At 46.9% G+C, this 27997-nt stretch overlaps 1 protein-coding gene across 6 annotated transcripts in view; it reads right to left on the bottom strand.

The window, feature by feature from the left end:
* Positions 1-27997, bottom strand: part of ZNF333 (zinc finger protein 333) — a 44981-nt gene that overhangs the window by 8063 nt on the left and 8921 nt on the right. For 2 of the 6 annotated variants that reach the window (XM_058425533.1, XM_032169965.2), the window contains exons 6-12: positions 21515-21631; positions 19921-20008; positions 11504-11592; positions 10740-10866; positions 9870-9965; positions 9241-9317; positions 3322-8410 (exon numbers count right to left, since the gene is read on the bottom strand). In XM_058425533.1, the coding sequence (XP_058281516.1) occupies positions 7313-8410; positions 9241-9317; positions 9870-9965; positions 10740-10866; positions 11504-11592; positions 19921-20008; positions 21515-21631 (1692 nt within the window). In that variant the 3' untranslated portion in view covers positions 3322-7312. Of the gene's footprint in view, positions 1-3321; positions 8411-9240; positions 9318-9869; positions 9966-10739; positions 10867-11503; positions 11593-19920; positions 20009-21514; positions 21632-24469; positions 26897-27098; positions 27182-27997 lie in introns of those variants that run through there. The other 4 variants (XM_058425534.1, XM_032169966.2, XM_058425535.1 and 1 more) reach the window with 4 other exon arrangements.

Genomic DNA, 27997 nt, shown 5'->3' with positions numbered 1-27997 from the left:
TCCCTGCCCCAAGTTACTGTAAACAGCCTTCCCATCAGCGCTAATCAATAACTCACATCTGTTCCCTTGGTTACACACTCTGCACCCACTCCACCCCTCGAAACCACACATACACTCTTTGAAACTGCACGTCCCACCATTGTAACTCATGTCCCCTTCCCCTTCCTTATTTGGGAGAAATATTCGCAAGTAGCCAATCAGGTCAACTTACATTGTGCAGTCTGACCCCAGCCCATGGGGGAGGGACATGGAGGCAGGGATTGCATTAAGGATATAAAATCCCCCTGGCCTCCTTTGTTCTCTGTGCTCTTGTGATCTTGATTGACGTGAGTGGCACCCTTCTGCAGAAGTAAATTGCCTTGCTGAGAGAACTTTTGCCTCAGTGCTGGTTTCACTTTGCGGCACCCAGCATTTATTCCTAGAGCATTTTTATATTCAACATGACCTAAGGTGTAAACGGGTTCACATGGAAGTTTTTGTCATTTTCTTCATCCTTTCCATTGTCATCATAGGTCACTCATTCCCAGGTCTAGAGAAAGTTTGATGCAGTAACTGTTGTTTGAGATGAGTGGCTTCACCTGCTCATCTTTCTATTGTATACATTTATAAGTTATGTGCTTCAAGAAATTCTTCAAAGCTAAACATAAGACAAAGTTTTTACATATCCTAGCAAGATAACATGACCATTTAAAAACTGGTATGAAGCTACAGAAGAGACCTCAGGGATGAGAGGATGAGACCACCCCCACGACTTCAGCCAGACCTCAGAGAAACAGACAGTCATTACACCCTAGTATAAGAAGAGACACTAAGCAGTGAGTTTTCTGTCTTCAGCCTGTAGATAGCAAAAATATTCGAAGAATTATCTCATGCCTTTACCGAGTCTCATCTCAAATTTTGCAGCTTGAGTATTCCGAAAAAAAATTTTTTTTTTTTTTTTTTGAGACGGAGACTCACTCTGTCACCCAGGCTGGAGTGCAGTGGCCTAGTCTCGGCTCACTGCAAGCTCTGCCTCCCGGATTCATGCCATTCTCCTGCCTCAGCCTCCCGAGTAGCTGGGACTACAGGCACCCGCTACCACGCCCGGCTAATTTCAGTAGAGATGGGGTTTCACCATGTTAGCCAGGATGGTCTCGATCTCCTGACCTCGTGACCCACCTGTCTCAGCCTCCCAAAGTGCTGGGATTACAGGCATGAGCCATCACACCCGGCCAAAAATATTTTTAAATACTGGAAATTTTCATAAACTCTGAATTCCGAGGTAAGATAGCTCAGTTTACTTTATAAATGTGTGCCTGCATGCATGTATACATAAGCCATTGTTTCCACCATTGTGGGGAAGAGGGTATAGGGTGAGACTTAAATTAAATGGGATTAAAGGAAATGATTAAGATACTGGGACTCTTAAGTTTGTAAATCACTGCCTCAGATATTTGGTTATATTTAACTAATAGGTACATGATATAGTTTGGATGTTTGTCCCCTCCAAATCTCACACTGAAATGTAATCCCCAGTGCTGGAGGTGGGGCCTGGTGGGAGGTGTTGGATCATCTGCCATGATTGTGAGCTTCCTGAGGCCGTTGCCAGAAGCTGAGCAGAGGCTGGTGCCATGCTCATACAGCCTGCAGAACCATGAGCCTGTTAAACTCTTTTCTTTATAAATTACCCAGTCTCAGGTATTCCTGTTTAGTAATGCAAAAACAGACTGACACAGTACATCTCTCCCTAAAAGTGCTTGGTATTTGCCTACATTTATGAAGAACATAGCATTAAATACAGCACCAAATAGGTGCTTAATATTTTCATGGAATTAATGCACGTGTGTAAGAATCAAGCAGCACAGTCACCTAATGAGGAATAGCCAACTTTTTAAACGAACTTTTTTTTTTTTTTTTTGGAGACAAAGTTTCACTCTTGTTGCCCAGGCTGGAGTGCAATGGCATGATCTTGGCTCACTGCAACCTCTGCCTCCTGGGTTCAAGCAATTCTCCTGCCTCAGCCTCCAGAGTAGTTGGGATTACAGGCTCCTGCCACCATGCCCAACTAATTTTTGTATTTTTAGTAGAGATGGGGTTTCACCACGTTAGCCAGGCTGGTCTCGAACCCCTGACCTCAGGTGATCCACATGCCTCGGCCTCCCAAAGTGCTGGGATTACAGGTGTGAGCCACTGCGTCCGGCTTAAACAACTTTTTAATGGAGAAAATGTCATCCAATAAATCAACCAAGTGTGAGCCATCCTCGTGTGAGCCATCCTAGAACATCACCCACTGTGGACCAGGTTGCTAGTGTTATAAGAATGTGCTCCCCAAGTGTATCAATAAGAGAAGTTATCTGGGGAAGAGCAATGTATGATCTTACTGTGCTAGATTTGAAGGCATCAGACACAGCCCTTCTAGACAGTGTGTGTTTCTCAGACCCAGCTCTTCTCATTCTAATCTTTTTGAACCATTTCTTGTTTTGTCCCCAGACCTGCTAGAGGCAAAGCATCTTCTGGGTCAGCTAATTAAGAGAGGCAAGGATGAGAAGAGTCTTGGGTGGGACCTAGACAGTGGCACCTGTTGACTGAAAAGGCAGTACACCAGAAGATGAAGACACCCTGCAGGGTGTTGATGATGGTGAAGAGATAGGCAACAGCATAGCAACTGGGCCCACCTGTGGAATGCCCAAACACCAGGTGCAGCCCAAGATGAACAGCTGATCTGTCACCTTGAATGTCAGCATCATGGATTGGATGAGAAAAGAGGCCCATAATACACCCATAATAACAGAGGCTATTTCATCTCCATCCCATGGATATCACTGCCCTCTCCTGTTGGTGATTTCTCAGACTGAGTTTTGATCAACCTAGATCTTCACTGTTGATAACTCCCCACAAAAGAAATGCCATTTGGATCCAGGAAAGCATTTTAACTTGGACCAAGGAGAGTAGTGACACTTCATAATATGGGTTTCAAAAGAAGTGTGACGATCAACACAAAAAAAAATCAGTTGTATTTCTATGCACTAACAATGAACAACCCAAAAAGGAAATTGAGAAAACAAATCCATTTACAATAGCATCAAAAACAATAAAATACTTCGGAATTAACTTAACCAATGAGATGAGGAACCTGTACACTGAAAGCTAAAGAGCATTGCTTGAAAGAACTTAAAAGAGACACAAACAAATAGACATACTATGTTCATGGGCTGAATGACTTAATATTTTTGCAGAAACAGAAAAATATCCATCCTAAAACTCATACGAAATCTCAAGAATACCAAACCAAGAAGTCAAAACTGTCTTGAAAAAGAACAGAGTTGGAGGTCTCACACCACACTTGCTTATTTCAATTTATTGTAAAACTACAGTAATCAACACAGTACGGTAATGGCATAAAGACAGACATATAGACCAATGGAATAGAGTAGGGAGCCCAGAAATAAAACCTCATATATATAGTCAAATGAATTTTGACAAGGGCACCAAGACCATTCAATGGGGAAAGGACAGTCTTCAACAAATGGTGCTGGGAAAACTGGATATGCACATGCAAAAGAATGAAGTCAGACTCTTTTCTTACACCATATATAAAAATTAACTCGGCTGGGCGTGGTGGCTCACACCTGTAATCCCAGCACTTTGGAAGGCTGAGGCAGGCAGATCGCAAGGTCAGGAGATCAAGACCATCCTGGCTAACATGGTGAAACCCCATCTCTACTAAAAATACAAAAAATTAGCCAGGCATGGTGGCACACGCCTGTAGTCCCAGCTACTCAGGAGGCTGAGGCAGAAGAATCACTTGAACCAGGGAGGCGGAGGTTGTGGTAAGCCAAGATTGTGCCATAGCACTCCAGCCTGGGCAACACAGCAAGACTCCATCTCAAAAAAACAAAAACAAACAAACAAACAAAAATTAACTTATAACATATCAAAGACCTAAATGCAAGAGCTGAAACAGTAAGACTCTTAGAAGAAAACATAGGGGGTAAGCCTCACAACATTAGATTTGCAATGATTTTTTGGATATGACATCTAAAGAAAACAAAAAATATCTATAAGTTGGACTACACCAGGATACAATTAATAAAGTAAAAAGGTAACCCCTAGAATGGGAGAAAATATTTGCAAATCATATATCTGATAAGGGGTTAATATTCAGAATATATAAAGAACTTCTACAACTCAACAACAACAAAAAAGCTAATTTAAAAATGGGCAAAGGACTTGGACATTTTTCCACAGATGACATACAAATGGTCACAATTAAGAAGGAAAAGCCCGATGTGTGTTCTTCCAGCCTCTGCTTCTGTCATGTTTGTCAACGTTCCATTGGCCAAAGAAAATCACATGACCAAGCTCATCTTCAAGGTTTGGAGAAGTAAACTCCACCTCTTGATAGGAGGAGCTGCAAAGTCACATGGAAAAGAGATATACATAGAGGGACAGAAGTCATTGTGGCAACCATCTACCACTGCATCATTACTTATCAAGAATATGCAAATTAAATCTAAGAAACTGCTGCATACCCACTAATGTAGCTCAAATTAATTTGAGTGACAGTACCATGCATTGCCAAGGATGTGAAGCAATGAAACTTCATTCATTGATGTACAAATTGAGGTATAAATGGTTTCAACCACATGGAAAAACTGTCTGGCAAGATCTACTAAAGCTAAAGATAGGTCTCCTCCAAAATCCAGTAATTCCATTCCTACATTTATACTCAAGAGAAATGAATACCTATGTCCACAGTATGACGTAACAAGAACATTCACAGCAGCTTTATTCATAACAATAAAACCTGCAGGATTATTCACAATAGCCAAGATATGGAATCAACCTAACTTTCCATCAGTGGATGAATGGATAAAGAAAATGTGGTATAGCTACACAATGGAATACTATTCAGCCTTAATGAGGAAGGAAATTCTGTCATTTGTGATAACATGGATGAACCTAGAGGACAGAACTCAAATGTTTGTAAACAGAATAGAATTTTTAAACTGTGGTATATTCAGATTATAGACTATTACACAGCAATTAAAAAGCATAAACTACTGATAATACAACATAGATAAATCTCAATGACACTATATTAAGTGAAGAAAACAGACACAAGAGGGCTGTTTATGGATCCATTTACATGAACAGGAAAAAAAAATCTATGGTGATAGAAGTCAGAATAGTGGTAATCTTTGAGGATGAGGTAGGGCCCAAGGGAAATTTCTGGGATGATAAAATATTTTGATGGAGCCCGTGGTGGGTATAGACATATACAAAATTCACCAAGGTGTACCCTAACATTTATTAACGTTTATGTAAGTTATACCTAAGAGAACTTTAAAACCAAAAAAAAAAAAAAGGAACAAAAAAGAACAAGTAAAAATGGAGACTAGTCCCCTGGGTCTGCCACTGTAGAGAGAGTCAGGCCCATCACATGCCACCCAGATGACTTTGATAGCCCACCTTAACTTGCTGGGCCTCAGCTTCCTCATCTGTGAATTGGGGATGATAACAGTACATACCTCAAAGTGTCAGTGTGAAGACTAAATTAAAAGATGCAAAGCTTCAGGCAGTGGCTACTATCTATTAATAGTAAACTCTAAGTATTTACTATCATTATAATGAATGGTTGAATGTTCAGAAATAGGGAAAAGGATGATCACTTTATAAGAATAAAAGTAACAATTTGTTGGAAATGTAAAAAATGCCAGTATCTATATTTAATTTCATTGCTTCGAAACATATATATGTATGTATATACATAAATTTAAAAACTGACAGAATGACAAAGATTTTTCAGCAATACATAATCATGGTGGGAGACTTTAACATACCTCTCTCAATAAATGCTAGATCACAGATCAATATTTATAAATGTGTAGATGGTTTTTAAACACATATTTTTGATCTAGCAGACATTTGTAGAATACAGTACATTGATTTCAACCATCCATGAAGCATTTATAAAAATTGACATATACTAAGTGCATCAGTTAGGAATTATATTCAGGTGAAATAAACCTCCCACCAATAACAAAAACAAACAAAAAAATATTGTACCAGTAAGAAGGGCGTATTTTTCATGTATGGGACATCCAGAAATAAATAGTCCAGGGCTGCTGCAATCACATAAATATGCCAATTCTATTAAATATATCCTAAATATTTTTTAGATTACAGAAGCAAGATGGATATGACTTCCGGCCACACTCTTCTTAGCCTGTGGCTTTTACCCTTATGGTCACAGGAGGGCTCCTCTAGCTCTAGACATCATGTCTGCTTGTCCAAAAGGCAAGAAGTGGAGAGATGTGGCTACATGAAACCATCCCTGAACACAACATCTTCCCCAGAGTCACATCCAGTGACTTCTTATATTCATACTAGCCAGGACCGGAGGAAATGGCCTGCCCTTGCTTGCAAGAAGGGCTGGGAGATGGAAGCTTTTTTTTATTATTATTATTTTTGAGACAGAGTCTCACTCTGTTGCCCAGGCTGGACTGCAGTGGCGAAATCTCGGCTCACTGCAAGCTCTGCCTCCTGGGTTCAAACAATTCTCTTGCCTCAGCCTCCCAAGTAGCTGGGATTACAGATGCGCGCCACCAAACCTGGCTAATTTTTGTATTTTTAGTAGAGAGGGGGTTTCACCATGTTGGCCAGGCTGGTCTTGAACTCCTGACCTCAGGTGATCCCTCAGCCTCAGCCTCCCAAAGTGCTGGGATTACAGGCATGAGCCACCATGCCCGGCCGGGAGATGGAAGCTTTTTAATAGTGTACACTACCAATCTGAACAGAAAACCCAGGTTCTTTTCTAAGGAGGAAGGGGCAATTTTGGTTGGCAGCTAGAAGAATAAGCCACACCAGACCTAACAGCAAATCTCAGCAAATACCTATGACTCAGTAACAAACAGGCCACATACTCTTCTCACCATGTAATTAAATTAGAAACCGACAACAAAAAGGCAACTAAGAAATAGCCATATGACATGCAGGAACCTTCCAGAAAGATAGAAACATTCTATATCTGGAATGGGGTGTTGGTTACATGCATGTATGCATCTGTCAAACTCATCCAACTGTACACTTCAGATGTATGCATTTCACTATAAGTCATTATACCTCTATGAAAATATATCCACATATTAGTTTTGAAAAATCTAATTCCAAATAATAGATGGGTCAAAGAATAAATGACAATGGAGGTTAAGACAATACTTACAATTAAACCAAAATGAAAATATTATACATTGAAACACAGGATGCAGCTAAAGGAGTATTATGAGGGAAAGTCATAGCCCCATGTGTTTATATTTTTACAAAATGGAAGTTAATTAGCAAGGGGCCCACAGTATGGATGAGACATGGATAAAGGCAGGCTGCCATTCCTAATGTTCTCTCTTCCCACATGGGTTCTTTTGTGTACAGTGAGTGAGGAGCTGTGCCTGAAGGCTTTCTCACACTGATTACATTGATAGGGTCTCCCGGCACTGTGTGTTCTCACATGTACAATAAGATGTGAAGACTGACCAAAGGCTCGCCCGCATTCCTGGCATGCATAAGGCTTCTTGCCACTGTGAGTCCTTGCATGTTTCCTGAGGGATGAGGGCTCACTGAAGGCTCGCCCACATTCCTGGCACACATAGGGCTTCTCTCCAGTGTGAGTTCGCATGTGACTCTTCAGGGTTGAAAGACGACTCAAGACCTGACCGCAAGTCCCGCACTCATACAGTTTCTCCCCTGTGTGTATCCTCTTGTGCACGTTCAGATGAGTGCTCGTCCGGAAGGGCTTGCCACACTGGTTGCATTCATATGGTTTCTCTCTGGTATGGGTTCGCAGATGTGTCTTCAGTGAAGAGTGTTCCCTGAAGGCTTTCCCACACTGGCTGCATTCAAAGGGCTTCTCTCCAGTGTGAGTTCTCACGTGGCTCCTGAGGGATGATGGCTGATTGAAGGCTTTCCCACAATCTTTACACTCATAGGGCTTCTCTCCTGTGTGGTTTCTCTGGTGCAAAATCAGGTTAAAGTTCCTCGTGAAGGTTTTCCCACACTGACTACATTCAAATGGCTTCTCTCCGGTATGTGTTCTCATGTGTCGCCGGAGATTCGAGGAATATTTGAAGGCTTGCCCACATTCTTGACAGTCAAAGCACTTCTCTGCAGTATGAGTCTTCTCATGCCTGATAAGGTCAGAGCTGTATCTGAAGGATTTTTCACATTTGTTACATGCATAGGTTTTATCCCCACTACGGATTTTCTCGGGCACGATTAGCTGGGCACTCTGGAAGAAGGAATTTCTAATCTCTTGACATTCATAGGACGCCTCTCCAGCATGAATTCTCTGGTACTGGAAAAGTGGTTCGATGCTGTTAAAAGGTTTCTCAAGTTCATTATATTTATAGAGTTTTTCTCCAGGCTGAGGTTGCTCCTGTTGATGAAGGAAAATGTGAAGACCAAAGGCCTTATTAGATTCACAGATATTCTCCCCTACGTGAAATGAATGTAAGAAAAAGACAGTTCTACATCTGATACTTTTACCATTTACAGAGTCCATACCATTTCTACCCAGAGTTCCTTCAAGTGGAATAGGGTGGATACTCTGTTGCAAAGAGCTATCTTTCCATTCTTTTCTTTTTTTTTTTTTTTTTTTTTTTTTTTTTTTTTTTTTTTTTTTTTTTTGAGATGGAGTCTTGCTCTGTGGCCCAGGCTGGAGTGCAGTGGCGCAATCTTGGCTCACTGCAAGCTCCGCCTCCCAGGTTCATGCCATTCTCCTGCCTCAGCCTCTCCAAGTAGCTGGGACTACAGGCACCCGCCACCACGCCCAGCTAATTTTTTGCATTTTTAGTAGAGACGGGGTTTCACTGTGATCTCGATCTCCTGACCTCGTGATCCACCCGCCTCAGCCTCCCAAAGTGCTGGGATTACAAGCGTGAGACACCACGCCCGGCCTCTTTCCATTATTTTCATGGGGCTTCTTAGATGCAGAATTTTTCCAATTTGTGTAAGGCTAAATTAAGTCTTAAACACTTTGTATCTGTGTCGTATCTGTGAAAATGCTTACTTGTATGAACATGATCTACATTTAGTTTTCCACCAATTCATGACATTCACGGACTCTCCCCCAAGAAACTGCTTCCTTCTGGGTAAACACTTCTTGCCTCGAAGCTCTCTTGGCTCTTGGGCTGCTTTTCTAACTTACAGTTAACCCCAGACTCATCCTACTATAGAGAACCACGAATAATCGCTGGTGAGCCTTACCCCTTTCACATCAATGGACAGGATCTCCGTAAAAGTATCTTGGCTAGGAATTGCCTCTTGGGGTTGACATTGAGGTTCTGAAATGAATTAGGGAAGAAAAAGTTAAGAGCAGAGAAAGAAACTGTGGGATCAAGGTGACCTAAAAAGTAAGTAAGGCACATGTGAACTTTTTTTTTCCAAATACTGATCCTAAATACAGGAAGAAATTTGCAATGAGAAGGAATGCATCTAAAAGTTAAGGAAAATTTTAAGGTGTGTGGCTAGGTGAGAAGTTATGTAATCAGAGGAACATGGGAAGGAAATAGTAGGTAATTTACCAAAAAAGGATTCTATGAAGATTGTGACTAATGTTGAGGAAAAATGTTAGCAAGAATGTACAGTGGGGAGGAAATGGATAAAATATACACATGGAAATATTAAATATGAAGAGAAAGTAGGACAGATCTTTCTAGGAGATTAATGTAAAGTTTTAGAGATTAAAAGGAAAGAAGGTGGCATTTAATAAGGGAGCTCAACCAAACAGGCTTCTCAGTCAAGGGTATGAATAGGTTGCCCTGACTGACAGTTTCCAAACTGGACACTTCCCTTACTGACCAGAGCTGATGCTCACCTGATCTGCCTGGGCTCACCTGCACAGGTGTCTGAGAGGATGCCCCTGTCGGTGGTCCACTGCTCTCCTCTTTCTTCCAAATAAGACAATGCACTGGGTTTGCATGGTTGATCAGCTGCTCACGAGAAAAAAAAAAAAAACATGTTGTGGGAGGACTGTGCCATGCCCTGACACCAGGGCCGATATTCTCAAGTCTTTAGGGGCTCTAGAGATGGGAGTGGCAAAATGCATGTGCCTAAATTCTGACGGACACAGCCAAACTCTTTCACTGAGCAACTAAACACAAGTTCCCTCACTGGGTCCCAGAGGACACTGAGGCTCTCCAGTCTACAAAACCAAGGGCCTAGCTAAGGAATACATTTGAGAAGCCCAAAAGCTTTTAATCACAGAGAGACAGAGCAGTAAAAAGATCTTCATTCCATAGAAAGGCCAGTAGACTGGAAGCCCATGAAGGTGGGAATTATCTGTTTTTTCAGCTCTAGATTTTCCAGACTTGCACAATTTCTGGAGCTTATGGTTGCTACATAAATGTGATGAAAAACAAAGCCTTGGCTGGGCGCAGTGGCTCATGTCTGCAATCCCAGCACGTTGTGGGGCTGAGGCAGGTGGATCACTTGAGCCCAGATGTTCGAGACCAGTCTGGGACACATGGCAAAACCCCATCTCTACAAAAAAATACAAAAATTAGCCAGGTGTGATGACACACCCTGTGGTCCCAGCTACTCGGGAGGCTGGGGTGGGAGGATCACCTAAGCCTAGGAAGTGGAGGTTGCAGTGAGCCAAAGGTTGCAGTGGGCCAAGGTCACGCCATCACACTCTAGCCTGGGCAACAGAGCAAGACTCTGTCTCAAAAAAAAAAAAAAGGAAAGAAAAGACGAAGCTGCCTTACCTACAGAGGCCAGGTTCCTGTAGTTCTCCAGCATCACATCTCTATACAGGCTCCTCTGAGTAGAGTCCAGAAACACCCATTCTTCTGGGGTGAACACCACAGCCACATCTGCAAAGGTGACTGGTTCCTAAAACACATATCCATCCCAGCTCAGCCAGGGACCACCCCCACCAGTACGCCAGAGGATGCTGGAGGCTGGCAGGCCTGGGGAAAGGAAACCCCATGCAGAGGACTTTCAGACAGGGTTCTGAGATCCCCCAGAATCTGGCCCTTAGCTCAGGACTCTGAACTAGAACTCCTCTCTCTACTCTCTACTCCTTAAGAACAGTAAGAGGCGATAACTAACGTTGCAAGTCCTCGACCTCAGGACAGGACTTATCTATTGACAAGGAGCCAGGAAGCTCTTGCAGATGTGTCCCCCTTCTAGCTCCAGGGTCCAGCAGACCTGAGCATGGTACAGGCAGGAGGGAACTATCTGGAAAATGACTCAACTCTTTGTTCAGTGAGACCATGAAGACCACAAAATGAGGACAGCTCACATCCTTGCTTTGTTTTCCCTCCTGGTGCTCAGCAGCCTGGAGAGGGTCTGAATGAGGTGGTGGGATCATGGCCCACACTCCGTTGCTGACACCCACTGTAAGAGGCCCGCTCCCTGGAAGCATGGAGACCAACCTCATGAGATGATCCAGGCAGGTCACAGGAAGAGGGCAAGTCCAGCCTTTGGGTACAGCAGCGTTCTTTTAGAAGAAGAAGTTCTTACCTACCTGTGAACAGGTGGTTGGCAGCCCAGGAGCCATAGCTTCTTCCTCCATTTTGTCCTCCTGAAGCCAGGCAGGGTCCCGTGCAGGCACAGCTAGGGGAGAAGGGAAGAGGCATGAGGGTTGGTGCCTGGCCTACTGGGCACACTCACAGGCCCCAAGGCTGCCCCACCCTGAGTGATCACATGTGTACACACTCACAGGCCCCAAGGCTGCCCCACCCTGAGTGATCACATGTGTACACACACACATGCACATACTCACAGGGACACACACATGCAGACACATATCCACAAGCTCTTGCACACGCATGCATACAATCACATGCACACACGTATGCACAGACATGCACACATATACACACACACACAGTTACATACCACATGCACCTGTTCATATATATAACATATACACACAGACCAGCACACAGAGACATATAGACATGCACACACACACACACACACACACATCCCTTCATTCCATATCCCAAGAGCCATAGACTCCATAATTCACCAGGAGACTCCAAAGCTCCTGCAGCCCCCACCACTGTCCCCTGACTCAGCTTTGGGACAGCTCTTCCTCCCCAGCTGCCTGGCCCCTTCCTCTGCCCCTCTACACTGCAGGGCTAGTGGTGCTCCAGGACTTACCACAAGTCAAGGGCAGATAAGCCACAACCAACCTGCAAGTCTGCCTTAAAAGGAAACTTCCTTCCCACATGCTTTCAAATCAACACCACTCCTCGCTCTGCACCAGGCATCCTCCTTCTGGCCTATGACAGACAAGCAAGCAACTCCCAGATCATCCCTCGTCCCCTGCATCCTCACCTCTCCCTCCTGATGGGACCTTTCCCCTCACTTTTTAAACCTGACCCACACCCAATCCCTGACCCCACATGTGTTTTCTGCAGCTGCCATAACAAAGTATCACAAACCGAGTGGCTTAAAACCACAGAAATGTATCCTCTCGCAGTTTTAGAGACCAGGAGTCCAAAATTAAGTTCAGCAGGGCCACGCCTCCTCTGACACTCTGAGAAGAGTCCTTCCTTGCCTCTCCCTGGCTTCTGGTGGTGGCCATCGACGCTTGGGGCTCCTTGGCTTGTGGATGCATCACTCCAATGTCTGCCTCCCCCGTCGCATGGTCCCCTCCCTGTGTGTCTGTCTTCACGTGGCGTCTTCCTCTTCTCATAAGGACACAGTCATGTTGGATTGGGGCCCACCCTTGTGACCTCCTAACTTGGTTACAGTTGCAAAGACCCTATTTCCAATAAGGCCACATTCACAGGGTTAGGACTTCAGCATATCTTTTTGGAGGGGCACAATTCAAGCCACGACACCCCACTTTTCCCTTGGGCTACCTCTATCTCTTCATTCCCTATCATGGGCTATCTACCCTCTGTGCCCACTTCCTCCCCTCCCACTTGCTTCCCATCTCCACCGTTCCAAGGACTGGCCCCACCCTGGAATCACCAGTGACCTCCACCTGTGCTGGGAAATCCCACTGATGTGTGCTCATCATCCAATCTCTCCCGGGTTTGTTGTTGTTGTTGTTTTGAGCCAGAGTCTTGCTCTGTCACCCAGGCTGGAGAGCAGTGGCACAATCACAGCTCACTGCAGCCTCAAACTCCTGGGCCCAAGTGATCCTCCCACTTCAGCCTCCCAAGTAGGTGAGACTACACGTGTGCGCCACCACACCCAGTTAATTTTTTTTTGTTTTTTTAGAGATGGGGGTCTCACTATGTTGCCCAGGCTAGCCTTGAATTCCTAGCCTCAAGCGATCATCCCACCTCAGCCCCTTGAGTAGCCAGGATTATAGCTGCAAGCCACTGCACCTAGCCAATCCCTCCTTCTTGTAACCCACTCAGCCTGTGATCGGTGATCACAACCCCAGCCTCCTCTGTTTCCTGTAAGAGCTTCTTCTCCAGCATGTCGCTGGCGTCCACAGGTTGCAGGCCCTCCTCTTCGTGTCTCCCTCAATTCTCTCTGCCTTTGTGCAACCTCACCCATTCTCTGGGTGTCAATTCCCAAATCTTCATGATGAAGCCCAAATCTCCAGGCTGACTCTCACATCTGAACACCAGACCATGTATCCAACCATTGGCTCAAATCTTGCTGCCCATCTAAGGGAATAGGAATAGAAGGTACCCAAAATAAGGTCCAGAGGTCAGAGTTTCCAACCATGGAGGATTTGTTCCACGCCTGGAAACCTCATAGCATTTGCCCTGATGGGTTTTAAACTTGCTCAGGACCCATGACCCCTTTTTCTGCTTTTGAAATGGGAATGTCTATCCTTTGCTTGCCCCATCACTGTATTTTGGAAGCAGATCACTTGCTTTCTGATTTCTCACAGGTTCACAGATGGAGAGGTATTTTGCCCCACAATGGACCACACTCTGAGTCTCCCTCATACCTGCTGTAGATGACTGACATAATGAGTTGTGGGATTCTCATCAGATGAGATGAGATTTTGAGTTGATGGTGCTTAGATGAGATTTTGCACTTAGAGTTGATGCTGTATTGCATTAAAACTTTGGGATGTCGGGATCACGTGAGGGTATTTTGCATGTGGGAAGGACATGAATTTGGGGGGACTAGAGAACACACTGCTATGGTTTGAACTGTGACCGCCCCCAAAAAAAGAGAAGTCCTAACCCCCAGTACTTCAAAATGTGACCTTATTTGGAAATAGGATTGTTGCAGATGTAATGAGTTGAGAAGATACGAGAATAGGGTAGGCCCTTAATCCAATACGATGGTTCTCCTAACAGAAGAGACAGAGACAGATACACAGAAGGGAGACGGCCAAGAGGCAACACAGGCAGAGACGGGAGGGCTGCGTCCACAAGCCAAGGAGCACCAAGGGCTTCAGGCCACTGTTAGAGGGCAGGTGGCACGATCCTCCCCCAGAGCCATTAGAGGGAGCATGGCCCTGTTGACACCTTAATTTCGGACTTTTGGTATCCTAAATTGTGAAAGAGAAATTTCTGTTACAAAAAAAACTAGGCCAGGCACAGTGGCTCACACCTGTAATCCCAACACTTTGGGAGGCAGAGGCCAGCGTATCACTTGTGGTCAGGAGTTTGAGACCAGCCTGGCCAACGTGGCGAAACCCCATCTCTACTAAAAATACAAAACTTAGCTGGGCATGGTGGCACACATCTGTAGTCCAAGCCACTTGGGAGGCTGAGGCACGAGAATCACATGAACCCAGGAGGCGGAGTTTGCAGTGAGCCAAGATTGCACCACTGCACTCCAGCCTGGGCAATAGAGCAAGACTATGTCTTTAAAAGAAAAAAAAACACTCATCACTGTCCTCCCAAAGCCTGCTCTCCCTAACCATGTCCTCGATCTCCGGAAGTGCTGTCCCTGTCTTTGATCAGAAATCTCACCCCTCTCTGACACTCTACAGATCCCAGCAACTAATCAGAATAAATAGCGATGACGTCTCTACATGGCAGTACTCATGCCCAAGCCCCTCTCCCACGCATCCCCGCTACAGCCAACACCTACATCGAGCCTTTTCTTTTTGGATCCACTGAAATGTGGCCCTCACAGTGCCCCATCCTGAGGTCTCCTCCGCTGTAGAAAGAGCCCTTCTCTCCTTTTCTCTGATAGGACCCTTTCCCTCTCTTGGCAGCCCTTACCCATCTGTAACCAGCTATGTATTGTTTCTTTTCTGTCATCCTCACTGGATTGGAAGCTTTGTAAGAATAAGCCTGGGTGCCTTTTACCACCCTGTCCCCGATACCTTACTTGGCACAAAAATGCTCCATGTCATTGGTAAATGAATACATGAACCACCAAATTAACTCAACCTCCTCAATATAAATGTTTTATATGCATTATTACTACAATTTTTTTGAGACAGGGTCTTGCTCTCTCACCCAGGCTGGACTAGCACACTGCAGCCTTGAATTCCTGGGCTCAAGTGATTCTCCCTCCTCAGCCTCCTGAGTAGCGAGACCACAGGTGCACACAACCATGCCTGGCTAATTTTCTTATTTTGTAGAGATGGGGTCTCGCTATGTTGCCCAGGCTGGTCTCCAACTCCTAGCCTCAAGAAGTCCTCCCACTTCAGCCTCCCAAAGTGCTGGGATTACAGGCATGAGCCACCGCGCCTGGCCTCTATGTGTTTTAAATCATTCCTTACTTCCCTACTGTGCAGAAAGGAGTTAACCCAGCAGGCCTGGATGGGCTCCTTAGTGAGATGTGTTTGCAAGGTTGGCCCTTGGGTGGAGTCTGAGAACTTGGATTTCAAGAAGGTTTCCACCCCTCCCCAACTGAAAAGAGAAACTCGCTCCACTTAAACTGCTTGAACAAACAATGCGGTTTATTTTGAACACGTTTTCCTTCTGAAAGTCTGGAATTTAGGGACTGTTTGTTTCCCCCAAAACTCACACCGAAATGTTAATCCCCAGTGTCGGAGGTGGGACTTGGGGGCAGATCCCTCAAGAATTGATTAATGCTCTCCCTGGAAGAGAATGAGTACTCTTCCATTACTTCCCAAGAGAGGTGGTTGTTAAAAAGAGCCTGCCACCTTTCCCCCTTCCCTTCCCTTCCCTCCCCGCCGGCCCCACTCCTGCTTCCTCCCTCACCAAGTGATCTCCGCACACTGGCTCCCCTTCCCCTTCTGCCGTAAGTGGAAGCAGCCTGAGGCCCTCGCCAAGAGCAAGTGTTGGTGCCGTGCTTCTTGCACAGCCCACAGAACCATGAGTCAAATACACTTCTTTTATTTACATACATACATACATTCATTCATTCATTCATTCATTTATTTATTTATTTATTTATTTATTTATTTTGAGAAGAAGTCTCACTCTGTTGCCCAGACTGGAGTGCAGTGGCGCGATCTTGGCTCACTGCAACTTCTGCCTCCCGGGTTCAAGCAATTCTCCTGCCTCAGCCTCCCCAGTACCTGAGATTACAGACATGTACCACCATGACCGGCTAATTTTTACATTTTTAGTAGAGACAGGGTTTGGCCAAGTTGGCCAGGCAGGTCTTGAACTCCTGGCCTCAAGTGATCCACCCACCTTGGCCTCCCAAAGTGTTGGGATTACAGGCATGAGCCACCACACCTAGCACCCCCTTTGCTGATTCTGCTTCATATCCACTTGCAGTAATAAATCATAGCCATGAGTAAGACATCTCCTGTGAGTCCTCCTAGTGGATCATCGAGCCTGGGGTGGTCTTGGGGGAACCCAGCACACCTCCTCCACACTCAACCCCAAGTCTAGACCAGCATCATTCCACTCCTAACAGCCTCCACCTACCACTGCTTTCCTCCCCGAGCCCATGCTCCTCACAGGTGCTGGGGGGTGGGGTTCTGTTAAAATGACAGGTGCACTGCACCACTCACCTAAACACGTCACTGGCTCCCAGTGGGCTTAGAACATGGGCCAAGGTTCTTTTCCTGTACTTCCAAGCCCTGAACAATCTGGAACCTGCTTTTTCTTCAATCAGCTCACATCACTCTCTCTCCAATTCTCCCTGCTCCCTTCACACCATCTTCCACGGGCCCCGGATGCAACCGGTTCTCTGCTCCACGGGGAATTTTATCAATGTTGTTCCTAAGCCTGATATCCTCTCTCTGAACCTCCTAACAGCCCAACAGCTGACCAAGCTAAATGTTATAGTATCTATCATGGTCTAGGTCAGGGTTTGTCCCCCAGGGGATATTTGGCAATGTCTGGTGTTGAGCTGTCGAGCTGTCATTCCAAAGTACCATGCACTAGGTGACTTAACAGAAATTTGCTGCTAACAGTTCTGGATGCTGGAAGTTTGAGATCAGTATGCCAGCATGGTTGGTTCCTGGTGAGGGCTCTCTTCCTGGCTTGCAGACAGCTGCCTTCTGGCTGTGTCCTCACATGGGTGAGAGAGAGCTCTGGTGTCTCTTCCTCTTCTTGTAAGGGCATGAATTCTGTTGGTTCAGGGCTTCACCCTTATAACCTTATTTAACCTTTATCACCTCTTTAGAGGTCCCATCTCCAATGGCACCTTTGGGGGAGACATTAGGGCTTCAACATGAACTTGGAGAAGGGGAGCACAATTCAGTCTGTAGCATCTAGAGACATTTTAGCTTTTCATGACTAGGGGTTATGAGCTGAGTTGTATTACCACAAAAATTCATATCTTGAAGTCTTAACCCCTGGTATCTTATCTCACCCCTGGTAACCATATTTGAACATAAAGTCTTTAGACGTAATTAAATTAAAATGATGTCAGTAGGGCGGGCCCTAGTCCAATATGACTGGTGTACTTACAAGATGTATTAGTCCACTTTGCACTGCTATAAAGAACTACCTGAGACTGGGGAATTTATAAAGAAAGGAGGTTTAATTGGCTCCTGCTTCCACAAGTTGTACAGAAAGCATGGCTGGGGAGGACTCGGAAACTTACAATCATGGCGGAAGGCAAAGGAGAAGCAGGCAAGTGCTACGTGGCTGGAGCAGGAGGAAGAGAGTGAAAGGGGAGGTGCTACATACTTTTAAACAACCAGATCTCCTGAGAACTCACTCATTATCAAGAGAACAGCAAGGGGGAAGCCTAACCCCATGATCCAGTCGCCTCCCACCAAGCCCTTCCTCCAACACTGGAGATTACAATTTGACATGAGATTTAGGTGGGGACACAAATCCAAACCCTATCACAAGAAGACGACATTTGGACACAGACATGTACAGAGGGAAGATGATGTGAAGATACAGAGAGAAGATGGCCATCTACACACCAAGGAGAGGCTTCAAAAGGAACCAACACTGCCAACACCTTGATCTCGAGCTTCTGGCCTCCAGAATGGTGAGACAATATATTTTTGCTGTTTAATCCACCCAGCTGGTGGAACTTTGATACGGCAGCCCTAGCAAACTCATAGAGGAAACGTGCTCGTAGCATCTAGTGCGTTGAGGCCAGGGATGCTGCTCAACATCCTACAATGCACAGGACGGCCCACAGCTGAGAGTGAACAGGCCCCATTATCAGCAGTGCTGCAGTTGAGAAACCCTGGCCTAAGCTTAAATATTCATCCTTTCCCAGAACTCTCCCCCATCCCCTGAGATGAAGTCCTTGTATAGCACGCTTCCACTGGACTCTGTTATTCATTTCAAACTCTGACCACCCAGCTGACTGTGAGCTCCATGGAGGAGGGGTCAGTGTTTTCTTTGTGACTGTTTCCTGGTCCCCATCTCACCACCGGATGACAGTGGTGGTGTTACCCACTTCAAGAAGTAACAAAATAAGTCAGGCACAGTGGCTCACACCTGTGGTCCCAGCACTTTGGGAGGCCAAGGTGGGCGGATCACCTGAAGTCAAGAGTTCGAGACCAGTTTGGCCAATATGGTGAAACCCTGTCTTTACTAAAAATACAAAAATTAGCCGGGCATGGTAGTGCACCCCTGTAATCCCAGCTACTAGGAGGCTGAGGCAGGAAAATCGCTTGAACCCGGGAGGCAGAGGTTGCAGTGAGCCGAGATCGTGCCACTGCACTCCAGCCCAGGTGACAGAGCGAGATGCTGTCTCAATAAAAAAAAAGAAGAAGTAACAAAATAGAGCCTGGCCCAGAAGGCTTACCAAAAATATACTGAAGAGCAACACATGACCTAGATCTAAGAATTGTTCCCTGTCAAGAAGAAAACAGAGATTCCAGACACAAGAGTGGATGGCACTTTTAAGAAACAAAGTTTATTATTCTTACCAGAAGGCCAGCTGGAAGAAAACAAATACCTTACTGTTAAAGCTAAAATGTTATTTGTCTTCTAGAATTAATTTCTTCCCCACTTCTCAGGAGAAGTGGCTTTGAACCTATTTTTTTAGAGAAAGGGACTCATTCTGTCACCCAGGCTGTAAAGTGCAATAAAGCAACTGTAGTTCACACATCAGCCCTGACCTCCTGGGCTCAAGCGATCCTCCTGCCTCAGCCTCTCAAGTAGCTGGGACTTGAGAGACACCACCCACGGCTAATTTTTTTTTTTTTTTTTTAGAAATAGGGGCCTCACTATGTTACCCAAGCTGGTCTCGAACTCCTCCTGCCTAGGCCTTGCAAAGCACTGGGATTAAAGGCATGAGCCACTGCAACTGGCCTGAACCTCATTTTTAAAAACACGGTTAAAACACAGGCCATTTCTAGTAAATTCAATCATAATTTTCAAAATCGACATTATCATGTAGTCAAGAATTTCATGTTGCCCAAAGAGAGGTCTGGCCTTTGCTGTGGTTGAGTGAGCCCTCTCTTTCTTTAAGATCTGTCACTGGAAGTGCCCTCCCCCTTAAACATACAAATAATGAGAGAGGCCTTCTGCATCCTCTCTATGGCGCCACGGCAGTGCCTGCAGTCAGAGGAAATGCAGGCAGGATGGGATACAAGTTCCTGGACAGAACACAAGGACAGCAGGGCCCTCTGGCCACATGTTCCACGCAGCACTCACTCACCAGAATCCCCAGCCACCCATGGGTTGCGGTGGCCCAGCGTAGGCACTGGTATCACCACCCTCTGAATCTGCACAGCAGCCTTCAGTCCCTGGACAGAGTGACAGGGGTCACAGATTAGAGTCAAGAAGCTGAGGGGGTCCACTCACACCTGCTCACCCCAAATGAATGTGCATGTTTGATCCTGCTTTGGGGAACATATTAATTAAAGAAGAGATAGACCCATTTACCTTGTCAGGATTTACCCAATCCTTAAATACAAAGCTAATCACTGTGATCCAAAATGGCCTGGAGAGAGGGTGCCCAGGCAGGGGCTGGGGAAGGTGGCACCCTCCAAGGAGGCTCCAGAAGTCAGGGAAAAGCTGGGAAAAAAGTGGGGAGTGGATGGCCGGGAGGTTGAGGGGTAGAGGGAAGATGGAGTTTGGAGGTGGACCCGCGTGAATGAGAAGCAGGCAGTCAGTGAGTTTTTCCCGGAGGAAGACCTCTCCTTGGAGTAGGATGTGATCTCTTCTCTGCTGGCAGCTGCTCGCTCAGGAAACACATCTGACCTGACTTGCACTTCTAAGGGATCCCTCTGGCCTCCGTGTCCAGGGTGGGGCCCAGGTGCCTGTCAGGAGCAGAACTGGAGTCCAGGAGAACTAACGGTGGCTCTGGGCAGGGTGGCAGCAGCAGGGACAGGAGGGGCAGCTGGAGGTGGGTTACATTTTGGAGACAACGCTAGCAGGACTTGGTGGTGGATGGGGAGTGGGGGGTACATGCAGCAGGTCCCTCAGGTGAGGAAGCAAAGCAGGGACAAGTGGGAGGAGGCCTTTTCTCCTCATGCAGGGCTCAGGACGTGCCTTACAGCAGCAGTCACCAACCTTTTTGGCACCAGGGACCAGTTTCATGGAAGACAATTTTTCCACAAACCAGGGTGGGGGTATGGTTTTGGCATGAAACTGTTCCACCTCAATTATCAGGCATTAGTTAGATTCTCATAAGGAGCCTGCAGCCTAGATCCCTCGCATGCGCAGTTCACAATAAGATCAGCTGCTGCTGATCCGACAGGAGGCGGAGCTCAGGCATGGATGCTCGCCTGCCACTCACCTCCTGCTCTGCAGCCTGGTTCCTAACAGGCTAGGGGCTAGTACTGGTCCACGGCCTGGGGGTTAGGGACCCTTGCCTTATGGCATCTCTCTCCCATTCTCTCTCTGCCTTGGTAAGGACACGCAGGGCCCTGAGCCAAGAGGTCCTCGCTTCCCTGAGCCTGGACGCTCCCTTGCCCAGCCCTCAGGTCATAGGACCTGCCAGTTCCTGTCAGTTTCAAGGTTGTGGAAGCGGTGCGGTTGGGGTGGAAGGACAGGAAGAAGAAAGGCTGGACCAGGAAAGGCAGGGCCCATGGTCCAACAACCAGATCCTCCCCCTAGGACCCGCCCTGGAGCCCGCCATCACCCTGGGGACAAGTATATTCAACACAGAAACAGACTCCACCACCCCAAGCCCACACAGGCCCCAGACACCCTCCTTTCCCTCCCCTCCCCCAATTTACAGACACCCCACACCCCAGGCCTTCCTGACTGCGCCTGGTGCCATCACAGTGAACCTCTCCCAGGCTTACCGTGCATCCCAGAGACCAAGGCGGCTCCTGGAGAGCTGGCCGGTCCTCTTGAGTCAATGGTGTCTCCCTCTCTTCTATGGAGGGTACCAGCTGCATCCTCAGGAACAGCCCCGGTCCCTGGGAAAAGACAGGAGGGTGCTGAGCAGGATAGAGGTGGCATCACAGCTGTTCTCGGCCTGAGAGACCTTTGGTTTGGGGCTTAGGGCTGCCAGAAGTCAAGGCAAATGGGGCTGGGTGCAGTGGCTCATGCCCGTAATCCCAGCACTTTGGGAGGCTGAGGTGGAAGAATTGCTTGAGGCCAGGAGTTCAAGACCAGCCTAGCCAACATGGCGAAGCCCCACTGATATGGTTTGGCTCTGTCCCCATCAAAATCTCATCTTGGATTCTCACATGTTGCGGGAGGGACCCAGTTGGAGGTAACTGATTCATGGGGACAGGTCTTTCCCATGATTGTTCTCGTGATAATGAGTAAGTCTCATGAGATCTGATGGCTATCATAAGGGGAGTTTTCCTGCGCAAGGTCTCTTTACTTGCTGCCATCCATGTAAGACATGACTTGCTCCTCCTTGCCTTTTGCCATGATTGTGAGGGTTCCCTGGCCACGTGGAACTGTAAGTCCAATTAAACCTCTCTTTTGTAAATTGCCCAGTCTTGGGTATGTCTTTATCACCAGTGTGAACACAGACTAATACACCCGTCTCAACTAAAAATACAAAAATTAGCCAAATGTGGTAGTGTACATCAAAGGTCCCAGCTGCTCAGGAGGCTGAAGCACAAGAATCACTTGAACCTGGGAGGCAGAAGTTGCAGTGAGCTGAGATCACAACACTGCACTCCAGCCTGGACGACAGAACGAGATTGTATCTTAAAAAAAAAGTCAAGGTACACGGGTCTGACATCTGGTAGCCTCAGACCTAGTAACTACTCCCAACCTACGGCAGACACCAGCCACCACTGAGAGTCTCGAGGCTTGAACACACTGCAGATACAGAGACAAACATGAGGTTAGGACAAAGCCCCTGGAAAGGATATGAGATGTTTTACTATAGAAAGGTGTAGCGCAGAGGGGTGGCCGTGTGAAGAGGCAGCAGGAGGGTGGCCACCTGCAAGCCAAGGAGAGAAGCCTCGGGAGAACCCAGCCCTGCTGCCACCTTGATCTTGGGCTTCCAGCCTCCAGAAGGGTGAGAAAATAAATTTCTGCTGTTTAAGTCACCCAAAAACCAAAAAAGAAAGCAAGGTCAGGAGATCTTGGTTCTGAACAGGAATGCTGTCCTTGTCCACAGGGCATCCATCATTCACAGGGCCAAATTGCCTGCCAACTTTGTCTCCAAATCCCCTGTGACCCAGAGCCCACATGCCATACCAGCTCCTTATCTCGCTCTCACCCAGCCAATATTTCCCCTGCCCTAAATCAACCAGGGACAGCACCTATCCCCCAAGGTCCACTAACATTATTCAAATTGACCAATCCTGGAAAGTTTACCCTGTGGTAACCCCAAGAAAGGCTCTGTCCTGGGCTATCCCTTCACTCCTTTCTGCCTCCAGGCTGACCTTGGTGCTTCCCTATGTGGACCTGTGTGGCATGGTGTGCCCTGTACTCCCAGGAAATACAAGTAATCAAAATTTTCCAATGACATTGGCCTCTCTGTGTCATAAATCAAAATCCCACAGGTACGTTTTGAGACAAATGTTTGCATCAGAATCATTTTGACACAGGTCACTCTACTTAAGAAACTGTTTTTAGGCGTTCTGCCTATTTGTCGAACAAATATGTACTGGGCTGATATGGTTTGGCTGTGTCCCCACCCAAATCTCATTTTGTAGTTCCCATAATCCCCATGTGCCGTGGGAGGGACCCGGTGGGAGGTAATTGAATCATGGGGGCACTTACCCCCAGCTGCTGTTCCAAAATAGTGAGTGAGTTCTCACGAGATCTGATGGTTTTATAAGGGGTTTTTTCCCTCTTTTGTTTATACTTGTCCTTGCTGCCCACTATGTGAAAGATGAGTTTGCGTCCCCTGCCACCATGTTGTAAGTTTCCTGAGGCCTCCCCAGCCATGCTGAACTGTGAGTCAATTAAACCTCCATCCTTTATAGATGACCCAACTCGAGTATGTCTTTATCAGCAGGGTGAGAACAGACTAAGACATGGGCACTGCTAGTGCAGGCCCTGGGGACACAGCAGAGGATGAGAGCAGCAACACTGCAGCCTCAAAGAGCCGGGTGTCTGCAGAAGAGGCAGCCGTGGGGTGGCCCTGGGACAGAAGAAGGGCTGAGCCTGGAGAGGCCTGTTCCTCAGCCTCCCTTGGGGCGTTTTATTTTTATTTTTTTGAGATAGAATCCTGCTCTGTCACCCAGGCTGGAGAGCAGTGGTGCAAACACACGGCTCACTGCAGCCTTGAATTCCTGGGCTCAAGCAATTTTCTCGTCTCAGCCTCCCAAGTAGCTGAACTACAGGTGCACACCACCACACCTGGCTATGACTAATTTTTGTATGTTTTGCAGAGATGGGTTCTTGCTATGTTGCCCAGGCTAGTTTAAAACTCCTGGGCTCTAGTGGTCCTCCCACCTCGGCCTCCTGAGTTGCTGGGATTCTGGGGTGAGCCCCTGTGCCTGGCTTCCTTCGGGCTCTCCTACGAGCAGTTTCCCACCCTCCTCTTCACTGGTCCCTCCACTGGACCAGCCGACCAAAGAGAGGGAGGCCATGGGGACTCAATCTGTCCCTGGCCATCAGCACTTTTTCCCATGTGACAGGGAGGTCTCGGAGCCACCGTACAGGGTCTCAATGATTGTGACAAAGTGCAATGATGCCTGGCATGGCCTGGAAGGGCTACCTAAAGGGTCAGCACCATCAACCCAGCAGCAGGTTGTATGATCGTCAGGCAGTAGAATCTGACAGCTGAGACTGTGGTCTCTGGGGTTAGGTCTGGATTCAACCCCTAGCTCCAAACCCACCTCCACTACTCACGGGCTGGATGTCTTCAGGGATGAACTCTTCAGCTTCTCTAAATATGTGTCCATAGGTGGACCTCCTCTGCCCACTCAGAATAGTCTGTGACCGCCTGTTTCCTGGGGCTCTGATGTAACAAGAGCCCCATGCCTGCCACTCTCAGCACCCATTATGGAGGGGCTTGCTGGGCTGGGTGTGGAGTTCTGTGGAGGGTGCTGGAGCCCTGTACTGAAAGGAGACAGCCCACAGAAACGAAGAGGGCACCAGGCCCTCGTGGCTCATTCTCCCTCCCTCTCTCCTTTCTTCACATGGGGTCCACCTGCTGAGCAAGAAAGACACAGAGGTGGAGGATGGGGCCTGGAGATGCCTTCTGCAACACCTTATCCATTCATTCCTTCATTCAACAAGCATTGGGGGGCTACATGACACACAGAATGCCCTGCAAAGGCAGCCTGCATAACACAGCGAGACTTCGTCTCCAAAACAATGTTTTAAAATTAGCTAGGTGTGGTGGTGCATGCCTGTAGTCCAAGCTACTCGAGAGGAGGCTAAGGCAAGAAGAGCACTTGAGCTAAGAAGTTCAAAGCTACAGGGAGCTATGATCGTGCCGGCGCACTCCTGCCTAGGTGACAGAACAAGACCCCGTATCTATTTAAGTAGAAAAGAAAGAAAAAAGGATGTTCTGTAATGAGGCTTACCGCAACCACCACATCGGATGAGGAACCTGCAATCCAGCAGCCCTGATAAGACATTCTCAGAACTCAAGGTCTCAAAACCCAAGCACCTGTTCCCAAGGAGCTACTGGAGGGTGTTCTCCACCAAAACAAAAGTGTAAACCAAGGATGAGGAGAGCCTGTGGAGTGAGGAGGGCTGTCAGCTGCCCAGAGGTCTGTTGCAGCCAGGCAGGTTGTGAGTTTTAGCTGATCTGCAGCCCACACCAGGCTGCACAGGGTTGAGGCTTCTCTGTGTTCCAGAAGCTTCCCTGGCAAAGAAGTGGAGTGCGGGTCTCTAAAACCTAGGCCACTGCACCCCATCCACGGGGTGGGGCATCCCTGACGCTCTGATGCTGACACCCATCCATGACACAGGGGAAGGGGCACTGACTGAGGGATCCCAGGGTTCTCACTGACCCTGGGACTAATACGCCCCACTTGGGGGTGAGGCTGAGCTCTGTGCCTCCTTCTAACCAAACCCTAACTCTAACTTTCACCAATACTCAGGAATGGGAACTCAAACTTTGGAAGGTCCTCTCGTTTGAGGTGGAGGGAATTCAGGGCCAAAGGGGGGATGGTGGGGACTCAGTGTATATTTTCTCCTGTACTATTAATGTACAAGCTTGTATGGAAGGCTTTTTGCACACTGAAAAGGGCTTCCTTCCAGTGTGGGATCTAGACTGGTCTCCTAAGAAGAAAAGGATGCCCAACAACTTTCCCACATTCTTTCCAATCAAAGTGGCCTCTGTCTTGCCAGTTCTCTCACCCACATCCAGGTTACAGCTCGCCCAGAAACATTTCCCGCCTCCTTTCAACTCATCAGGAGCCTTTTCTCCAGGTGGAGCTTGCTCCTGACAAGAGGTGAGTAATGGCTGGGCCCACTGGCTCACACCTGTAGTCCCAGCTACTTGGGTGGCTGAGGTGGGAGGATCACATGAGGCCAGGAGTTCGAGATCATCCTGGGCAACATAGCAAGACCCCCATCTCTAAGAAAAAAAAAAAGAAAGAAAAAGAAAAAAATCAGCTGGGCATGGTGACTCAGGCCTGTGGTCCCAGGTACTCGGGAGGCTGAGATAGAAGGATCGCTTGAGCCCAGGAGTTTGAGACTGCAGTGAGCCATGAACATGCCACTGCATTCCAGCCTGTGTGGCAGAGCAAGACCCTGTCTTTTAAAAAACAAAAAAAGAGGTGAGTGATGGTGGAAAGCTCGCCAATATCTGTGCCAGTGCCCAGGGGTCCTCCCCACTGGGAGCATATTCTCAGCATTTTCAAGCCATGCCTTGTTTAGACAGCTGGAGTTCGTCAAGTTGAGTGTGTTGCCAGCTCTACCACAGGGCTCCCTCTTATTCACAATGGGGCTTCTCTAGCAGGAGGGGTTTTTCTGACAGTTGCTAAAGAGGAAGTCGTATTTCACTCACTCAATGTCTGACTCACATTTATTAAAACATTTCCTTCAGGGAACCTTCTAGAAAAAAAGAATGTTGAGGCACGCGGATCGCTTGAGGCCAGAAGTTCGAGACCAGCCTGGCCAACACAGTGAAACCCTGTCTCTACCAAAAAATACAAAAATTAGCCAGACGTAGTGGTGCATGCCTGCAGTCCCAACTACTCAGGAGGCTGAAGCAGGAGAATCACTCGATCCCGGGAGGTGGAGGCTGAAATGAGCCGAGATCATGCCACTGTACTCCAGCCTGGGTGACAGAGCAAGACTCTGTCTCAAAAAAAAAAAAAAAAAAAATCTTGAGCAACACTCAGGGTTTGCCCAAATTCAGAAGTCACAGGCACTCCCCTCAGACACTATATCCCTTCCAAGAGACACCCATGCTGCTAACATCTCCCTGGCTCTGGTCCTGTATTTCCACCTCACATGTTCCTCAACTTCTCCCGTGCTGGGAGCCGGGGAAAACCCCGTGCATCTTACCATTTGCATGTCCCTGGAGGATGCTTCTTCCAAAAGATCCTGCATAGAAGGCAACTCTTTGGGTTTAAGTTGAGATTCCCAGGCTGAAATGAATGGGGGAAAAAATGAACTCCTTTCAGAAAGAAATAGTGACATTAAATTGAAAATATATATTCACATATATATGTGAATATATATACACACTATACACACATAGGCTTTTTCTTTTAATATTGAATATAAATATTCAAATTTTAATACCAAATACATATATTCAAGTTGAGATTTCCAGTCTGAAATGAATTGGGAAAAAATGAACTCCTTTCAAAAAGAAATAGTGGCATAAAATTGAAAATATGTATGTGTATATATATATCTATATATATCTGTATTTGTGTGTATGTACACACATGCACGTTTTTTGTTTTTTCTTTTTGTTTCTTTTTGAGACAGAGTCTTGTTCTTTGGCCCAGGCTGGAGTGCAGTGGCACAATCTTGGCTCACTGCAACCTCTGCCTCCTGAGTCCAAGCAATTCTCTGCCTCAGCCTCCTAAGTAGTTGGGATTAAAGGCACCCACCACCACGTCTGGCTAATTTTTTTGTATTTTTAGTAGAGACGGGATTTCACCATCTTGGCCAGGCTGGTCTTGAACTCCTGACCTTGTGATCTACCCGCCTCAGCCTCCCAAAGTGCTGGGATTACAGGCATGAGCCACATGTTTTCTTTACTTTTTATTTAATTTTATTTTTGAGATAGGGTCTCACTCTGTCGCCCAGGCTGGAATGCAGTGGTGCGATCTTGGCTCACTGCAACCTCCACCTCCCAGGTTCAAGCAATTCTTGTGCCTCAGCCTCCCAAGTAGCTGGGATTACCATCATGCACCACCATAACCAGCTAATTTTTTTTTTTTTTTTTTTGA

Source organism: Hylobates moloch, unplaced genomic scaffold, assembly GCF_009828535.3.
Source record: "Hylobates moloch isolate HMO894 unplaced genomic scaffold, HMol_V3 SCAFFOLD_12, whole genome shotgun sequence".
NCBI lineage: Eukaryota > Metazoa > Chordata > Mammalia > Primates > Hylobatidae > Hylobates > Hylobates moloch.
The sequence above is the reverse complement of the archived record's forward strand: the minus strand, read 5'-3'. Positions and strand labels throughout refer to the sequence as shown.